The sequence below is a fragment of the Gadus chalcogrammus genome, chromosome 8 (genome assembly GCF_026213295.1).
Source record: "Gadus chalcogrammus isolate NIFS_2021 chromosome 8, NIFS_Gcha_1.0, whole genome shotgun sequence".
NCBI lineage: Eukaryota > Metazoa > Chordata > Actinopteri > Gadiformes > Gadidae > Gadus > Gadus chalcogrammus.
In genome coordinates, this window is record NC_079419.1 from 3601421 (window position 1) to 3610131 (window position 8711).

Consider the following 8711-nt stretch of genomic DNA (forward strand, 5'->3'; position numbering starts at 1 on the left):
TCCCCTCAAAGAAAGCTCATTATTGTCAGTGGGCTCGGTGCAGTGCTCCTCCTTCCTTCTCCTCCTCATGGCTCCCCCTCCACCCTTCCTCTCCCCCAGCCTCTCCCCTAACCACCTCCCACAAGGTGCTCCTACTTTAAGGAAAGCATTTATTGGTGGGTACAGAACATTGCTCCTCCCACCTCCTCTCACCTCCGCCTGCATCAGAAAAGCTCAGTCTTTTCGGCAGGCATACCATAGTGCACCTCCTAGCTCCTCCCACCTCCAGGCTCACCTCCCCCACATCTCCTCAGGAAAGCTCTGTCTTAATAGCAGGCTCAGCGTGAAGCGTGTTGCTCCTCCCACCTCCTCCACATCGTCCTCCCAACTCCTCCCGCTCCTGCTTCAGGAAAGCTCTGTCTTGTCTCCGGGCTCCGCGTGGTGCCCGCTGCCCCCACCTCCTCCTCCTCCTCCTCCAGCACCTCCTCCTCCACCAGCACCTCCTCCTCCTCCTCCTCCCCCTGCCACCCCCCCGCCCCCCCCGGAGTCGGAGGTGGCGGGCGCCAGTAGTGTGCGGCGGTTGTAGTGGTGGTGGCCCTTCATCATGCCAGAGTTGTTGTTGTCGTTGAGGATCTGCTTCTGCTTCTGCCGGTTGAGCGACTGCACCAGGCCCAGCACCACGGCCGCCAGCGAGTACTGGCCCGTCACCTTGCGGGGCTGCAGCACCAGCGGGTTGGGCTGCACGCGGCCCGACAGGAAGTGCGTGCGGATCTTGCCCTCCTGCTCGCTGATGCCCTTGACGTAGACCTCGCCGCGGTACTCGAAGGCGAAGCCGCGCTCCTTGAGGATGAGGAAGGTGTCGTCGGGAACCTGGATCTTGCCGCTGACGCCCGTGCTATCCATGCGGCTCGACAGGTTCACCGTCTTGCCCCAGATGTCATACTGCGGCTTCTTGGCGCCGATCACCCCGGCGACCACCGAGCCGTGGGCGATACCTGGGGGAGGGAGGGAGTTGGAGGTCAGAGGTCAGGTTAGCCTGACGTTATAAGAAAAACGTTAATCTTTTTTATCTTTCGATTTCTTAGAATTTTCTTGACAGCTTTTGCGTGGAATCACTTCAACCTCAACTGAGACAGAAAGGTTGCCAGCTGCGTTTCTGATTGGACTACGCCTCTGAAGTGACCTCACTGGCCACCAGTTGGAACCTACCGAGAGCATCAGCAGTAACCATAGCAACGAAACAACCATAGGTAGCCGCACTACTGCAGAGTCTTGGCCCTCTCCGTGAGGTCCCTAAAGGGATTCTGGGTACTCACCGATTCTCAGCTCAAAGTTGTTGAAGGAGTGTTTATTGATCTCCTGGATGCTCTCGTTCAGGGCGGTTGCAAAGTCAGCCAACGCACACAAATGACCCCACTTATCTTCACATTGCTGGGAGAGAGAGAGAGAGAGAGAGAGAGAGAGAGAGAGAGAGAGAGAGAGAGAGAGAGAGAGAGAGAGAGAGAGAGAGAGAGAGAGAGAGAGAGAGCGAGAGCGAGAGAGCGAGAGAGAGCGAGAGCGAGAGAGCGAGAGAGAGCGAGCGAGAGAGAATTAGTTTATAAGGCTATAAGATAATGAAATGTTTTGTCTGACATTCATTCCATACAGTAAAAGAAAATTGTATTTATTTATTTATTAACAACCGAGAACTACAGTCGAGCTTGTAATCAGTGGTAGAGTCCAGCGTCTCGGTCTACATGTTTACATCCAGCCCTCTTGGGCCACGAAAGATAACTTTTATCGGGTCGCTTTGCAGCATTTACAGGAAGTAGTATAGCAGGAACATTAAATGTTCCAAACGGCTATGAGTGAGAATCTACCACAGGCTATCCTGATCTAGCCCGGCCGCTTTAGGTAGATTCGGAGGGTAAAACAAGGGATCCTGCTCGAGCCCCGCCCCTTAGGGTCGAGTCAGAGTATTAAGAAAGAGCTCCTGATCTAGCCCCGCCCCTTCAGGTTAAGTCCAGTGTTGGGAACGTTACTTTAAAAAAGTAATTAGTTATAGTTACTCACTACTTGTTTCATAAAGTAACTGAGTTAGTAACTGAATTACTCTATAATAAAAGTAACTAGTTACCAGGGAAAGTATTTGCGTTACTGTAAAAAAAATAAAGTTTGGATTTGGATTTTTCTGAGCAGTTTTAACTTGGCCTTAATGTGTTAAATGGTTGAACTGCCCATTCAAGGCCCTGATATACTTCCAACTGAATTTGTATTTGCTTGGTTGCAAACATCTGCCGAATGTTACAGAAAATGCCAACTTTCCATCGGATTGCTCCGGACTCGCCATTTGTGCTGCTTCATCGAATCTGTTTGGCATGTGCGTGTGCGTTTGTGTGAGTGTGTGGCCCACGTGTCCTGCCTTGTGTGTAAAAACACTGGCTCCGATTGGCTACCATGAAACATGACTCTGCCTTAGCCAATCATAATCGCTTATCTCGTTGTTAACCCATCCGGTCTCCTCCCTAGCAGTTTGTGTTTGGAGCCAGGGGTGTGTTCGGATTACGCAATTTATTCAATCAATTAATAGTAACGCACCGCATTTAACATAGAGTAACTGTAATGGCGTTGTAACGACGGAAACAGTCATTAATTTAATTACCCAGTTACTGAAAAAATAACGGAGTTACCTAAAGCCGTTATTTTAAACGCTGTTATTATAAACACTGGTTAAGTCAGAGGGTAAAACAAGCGATTGCTCTAGCCCCGCCCCTTTATGTTGGGTCGGAGGGTAAAACAGACAATCCTGATCTAACCCCGCCCCTTCAGGTTGAGTTGGAGGGTAAAAGAAAGCAAGTCTCACCTGCTTCTCGGGGGACAGCCCGGAGACGGCCATGTAGGTGCTGCCGATGGTCTTGATCTTCTCGACATCCTGGAAGCGCTCGTCTCCCAGCAGCTACGAGGGCCCAGAGGGGAAAACACCAGGTGAGTTAACGGGCCTCTACTCCCCCAGGTGAGAGGTTAGTTAACGGGCCTCTACTCCCCCAGGTGAGAGGTTAGTTAACGGGCCTCTACCTCACCAGGTGAGAGGTTAGTTAACGGGCCTCTACTCCCCCAGGTGAGAGGTTAGTTAACGGACCTCTACCTCACCAGGTGAGAGGTTAGTTAACGGGCCTCTACCTCACCAGGTGAGAGGTTAGTTAACGGGCCTCTACCTCACCAGGTGAGAGGTTAGTTAACGGGCCTCTACCTCACCAGGTGAGAGTTTAGTTAACGGGCCCCTACCTCACCAGGTGAGAGGTTAGTTAACGGGCCTCTACTCCCCCAGGTGAGAGGTTAGTTAACGGGCCTCTACCTCACCAGGTGAGAGGTTAGTTAACGGGCCTCTACCTCACCAGGTGAGAGGTTAGTTAACGGGCCCCTACCTCACCAGGTGAGAGGTTAGTTAATGGGCCTCTACCCCACCAGGTGAGAGGTTAGTTAATGGGCCTCTAACTCACCAGGTGAGAGGTTAGTTAACGGGCCCCTACCTCACCAGGTGAGAGGTTAGTTAACGGGCCTCTACCTCACCAGGTGAGAGGTTAGTTAACGGGCCTCTACCTCACCAGGTGAGAGGTTAGTTAACGGGCCTCTACCTCACCAGGTGAGAGGTTAGTTAATGGGCCTCTACCCCACCAGGTGAGAGGTTAGTTAATGGGCCTCTAACTCACCAGGTGAGAGGTTAGTTAACGGGCCCCTACCTCACCAGGTGAGAGGTTAGTTAACGGGCCCCTACCTCACCAGGTGAGAGGTTAGTTAACGGGCCTCTACCTCACCAGGTGAGAGGTTAGTTAACGGGCCTCTACCTCACCAGGTGAGAGGTTAGTTAACGGGCCTCTACCTCACCAGGTGAGAGGTTAGTTAACGGGCCTCTACCCCACCAGGTGAGAGGTTAGTTAACGGGCCTCTACCTCACCAGGTGAGAGGTTAGTTAACGGGCCTCTACCTCACCAGGTGAGAGGTTAGTTAACGGGCCCCTACCTCACCAGGTGAGAGGTTAGTTAACGGGCCCCTACCTCACCAGGTGAGAGGTTAGTTAACGGGCCCCTACCTCACCAGGTGAGAGGTTAGTTAACGGGCCTCTACCCCCCCAGGTGAGAGGTTAGTTAACGGGCCTCTACCTCACCAGGTGAGAGGTTAGTTAACGGGCCTCTACCTCACCAGGTGAGAGGTTAGTTAACGGGCCTCTACCTCACCAGGTGAGAGTTTAGTTAACGGCCTCTACCTCACCAGGTGAGAGGTTAGTTAACGGGCCTCTACCTCACCAGGTGAGAGGTTAGTTAACGGGCCCCTACCTCACCAGGTGAGAGGTTAGTTAACGGGCCTCTACCTCACCAGGTGAGAGGTTAGTTAACGGGCCTCTACCTCACCAGGTGAGAGGTTAGTTAATGGGCCTCTACCTCACCAGGTGAGAGGTTAGTTAATGGGCCTCTACCTCACCAGGTGAGAGGTTAGTTGGTATATTGGTTGGTGTATCTTGTGATGGGAGGGAAGGGGGAGGGGCTTGGAGCAGCAGGAAGCTCAGCTGGTGTGACGCAAGTACTCACACACACACAAACACACACACACACACACACACACATCTGGAGGTGTGCGTCCATCTTGTGTCTGACGTGTGAGAGTTGATTCCAATTGACATGACAGGTGACATAGTTCCTCTACTTTTGATGAATGAGGTGACGATAGGACGAAAAACGTAATGCATATCACACACAGGCACACTCAGACGTACACTCACGCACACATTTGTATTCTTTATTTGAATCCACCAATCACATTACAACAGACAGGGTTCAAATATTTTCAGAGATGGGGGCACAAAAAACGTCTTTGGCACCACCCCATAAACACAAACATTTAACAAAATAAAAGTGTTTTCATAATGGCGGCGTGCGCCTCACCTCGTCGAAGTCGGCGATGATCTCGTTGAGCAGGCGGAGGCACTCGACACCCTGGTTGTTCATCTCCGTCTGGGAGTAGAAGTCGGCGAAGCCCGGGATGGAGGCGAACATTACGCCCACCGAGTCGTATGACTGCGAGTACAACTCCTGCAGAGGGGAGGGAGAGGGATGGTAAGTGATCCACGAAGAGAGATCAAACGCTTCAAGGGTCACTGTTTGGCCGTTTTCATTTCTGGACTTCTTGTTGATTTTCATTCATTTATTGAAGCTGATTAATAAAAGTTGATTTTACTTTTCATTTAAATATTTTCTTTTTCAGAGTCCAGAGCTGTAGTTCTGTGATGAAGCTGTTATTTTAAAGACGTTCAGTTTGCCTTGACATCAAAAGGCTACATGTAGGCCTAGTTCAAACGGCTCTGACCGCATTCGCTTAACCGCCTATATAACGTTATTCTGTTGCATTACACAAAACCGAACACCAGGGGGCGATGTGGGCACGCCGCAGAACATGCTCTCCCCTGCAATTAGCACCCACACAAAGCCTAACTGATGATTCATTGAGCAGACATGATCATCGGGTCATCATGAATCATGGATAATGCCAACGTGAGAAAGTTTCTATTTTAGATTTATGATTATCTCGTCCTATCCATCCCAGGAGGGGAGACACACTTGTCCCTTCTGGGTGTTTAACGGTCTGCCCTGCTCTTTTTTAAACGCGGTCCGTGAGGGTGAACGAACAACCGACTCGATTCTTGTGGACGTTTTTACACCAGGTGCTGCACCACCGCGCCATCACCACGAGGGGGCAGTGTTGTGGCAGAGAGGATCAATCAAGGGAAAGCCGTGCCGCTGCATCCTAATCCCTGTTGGAGGCGTCGGATCGTGGCGGGGTCGGGGTCGGGGTCGAACTCATTTGGAATCTGTTTTAATAACGGAGCGGCAAATGTCGTGTCAAGTTCACGCTCTGTGGCGAATAATTGGTGTGTAATGTATATACTGTTCATATCGAGCATCGTGTTGAAAGTTAAGGGAAGCTTTACTTTAAGTGAGCTCAGAGAGACCATCAGTTGCTCTAAAGTGACGTATTAAACCTATATTATCCATATCAGTACATGATTAACATGTTAACGCGGTTATTATGTATGTAAGCTCTTCCTTGTCTCTAAGTTGATTGTGGATTCAAGTTGTGACTGATGGCAGATTAGGACTTCAGTCTTCTAGACTGTGTCTGGATAATTTATTATAAATTAATTAGCCACATATTAATGACATGCACCAGCCTAGGTCTGGATGTGAATACGATCAACACACGGAGTGGATGTTTAGTAAACGGGGAAGTCCTTCAGAAATACAGACTCCTGGCAGAAGGTTCTGGGTTGGAACCCCCAAGTCCAATCTGTAGGAAAACTGTTGGTTCCTTCTCCAGCTTCTTGAAGGCATGTATCTCAAGTAAAAATGTTTTTCGCTGTATGTCTAATTTTGGATGAAAGTATCTCTGAGAATTCTTAAAATAACAGTAACTGAAATATGGTATAGAGCAGTATAGAGAGGTTTGAGTGGTTTGTTCCCCTACACTGCTAAAATACAGAAGACCTTTAATAATTAAACAACCGGCCGCACGTTATGAACCCTGGGTAACAAGCACAACCATTGGGGTGCACGCTCACACTCACTTGCACGTGTGTGTGGCATGGTGTGTGTTTTCACTGGTGTGTATGATATGATGCGTGTTTGTAGTGGTGTGTGAGGCATGGTGTGTGTTTCTAGTGGGGTCTGTGGCACGTTGTCTATGCAGGGTGTGTGTGTGTATATCTTTGTGTGTGTGTGTGACAAGGTGTATATGCATGGTGGGTGTGTGTTTGCGTGTGTGTGCAAGTGTTCATTTTGCGCCTGGTGAAGCAAAGCACTGATTGGTCGAAGGTGTCATCGTTAAGGTTGAACGTTTCAGAGCTAATTAGCTTGTTAATTATTTAGCTCAACACTTCATTCATTATTTATATTCATCATCAGGAGCAACACGCACCTGAATGATTCAGTCTCTGGGCAGAATTTTGCAGCATATAAAGTCGTCCCTTTGTGAAGTAAAGATTCAAATAAAGTGAATAGTAAAGAATTAAAGTGCGTTTCCAACAGGGACATAACAGCGCTGGGTGAGAAACAGAAACATTATGTCGTGTTCCTCTGAGTGACTAGCCATCGTCTGCTCTGGGCTTCAGAAAGCTTTATATAGCTCTTTATACGGTGCTTTTTCTACCCGACATCCGTTCATCCATTCATGCACACTTTCACACACACACAGCAGAGTCAGCCATACAGGGCAACAGCAAGCTGGTCAGGAGCAGAGAGGGCGAGACTTCTCGCTCAGGGACACCTCGACACTCAGCTAGGAGGAGCCGAGGATCGAACTAGCAACCTTTCAGTTACCAGCCACAATCGGCCCCACCAGAAAAGATCGGACATTTTTCATATAATTCTTGGGATACATGATTGCTGGCCATTAACTTATGCAGTTATTTCATATGGATTTTATCATAACCTCCAGGGGCTACTTGAAGTCACTTTCTTTCATTTCAGGTGTCCTGTCGTCATGAATATCTGTGGATGCTTCTACGACGTGTGAATTGTATATTTAATAAGGTAGTTGGAAAACCCTCCAGGCCTTTCAAAACACCCCCCCCACCCCCCCGCACCTTACCCTCGGTCTGTCAGGTATTGCTTTATATTAAAAACAGAAAAAGACCCAGAGATCCACTTCCTATTGGCTAGAGCTGGGAGAGCAATGCATCATGGGGAAAATCAGGTGCAGTTTTAGGTTTTGGTTCAGGGCTATGTCTTGGGTCAGGCTAGGGTTTGGGGTCAGGGCTGGAGCTTGGTTCAGGTCCAGGTCTCTGTTCAGGTCTACGGTCAGGGCTAGATTTAGGTCCAGGTCTAGGTCTCGGTTCAGGTCTAGGGTCAGGTCTAGGTCTAGGTCCAGGTCCAGGTCCAGGTTCAGGTCGGTTCTAGGGTCGGTTCCAGGGTCGTGGCGGGGTCCTCTGACCTCGTTGTCGCGGTCCTTCTCCAGGAAGTGGCGTGCGACGTGGCTGGGCAGGATGTTGCGCAGCATGTTCTCGTTGTGCTCGCGCAGTTCCTTCATCTCGTTGATCTCCTCCTTGGCCTGCACCCGCCACAGGAAGTCCAGCCGCGCCGTGTACTCCAGCTGGAACCCCGGAAAAAAAGCAGGGGGAGAGAACGCGTTAGGGAGAGCGAACGCGTCGGTGAGAGCGAGGGGTGGCGATGGACGATCAACGCTGCCTCGCTGGTGGGACGAACGACGACTGTGGGGAACGATCCGACACAGCGGCGGGAGGACCTCGGGCAGGAAATGAGGTCATCGCACGTGCGCCTTTGGATGGAAGACAACAACTAGTCGGACCGCAGTGGAGCGGTTGTTGGAAAAATGCGGTTTAACGGAAGAACCGGGTTCATAACATCTCCCCTCGTGGGACCAGGTTCATAACATCTCCCCTAGTGGGACCAGGTTCATAACATCTCCTAGTGGGACCAGGATCATAACATCTCCTAGTGGGACCAGGTTCATAACGTCTCCTAGTGGGACCAGGTTCATAACATCTCCTAGTGGGACCAGGTTCATAACATCTCCCCTAGTGGGTCCAGGTTCATAACATCTCCTAGTGGGACCAGGTTCATAACATCTCCCCCTGGTGGGACCAGGTTCATAACATCTCCCCTAGTGGGACAAGGTTCATAACATCTCCTAGTGGGACCAGGTTCATAACATCTCCTACTGGGACCAGGTTCATAACATCTCCT

At 50.1% G+C, this 8711-nt stretch overlaps 1 protein-coding gene across 1 annotated transcript in view; it reads right to left on the reverse strand.

The window, feature by feature from the left end:
* Positions 1–384: 384 nt before the first annotated feature.
* The window catches only part of LOC130387180 (adenylate cyclase type 8-like), a 19557-nt gene continuing 11230 nt past the window's right edge, over positions 385–8711 (reverse strand). Inside the window, 6 exon segments of the mRNA XM_056596181.1 lie at positions 385–448; positions 539–974; positions 1296–1410; positions 2822–2914; positions 4899–5045; positions 7939–8097. Coding sequence (XP_056452156.1) covers positions 385–448; positions 539–974; positions 1296–1410; positions 2822–2914; positions 4899–5045; positions 7939–8097 — 1014 coding nt within the window.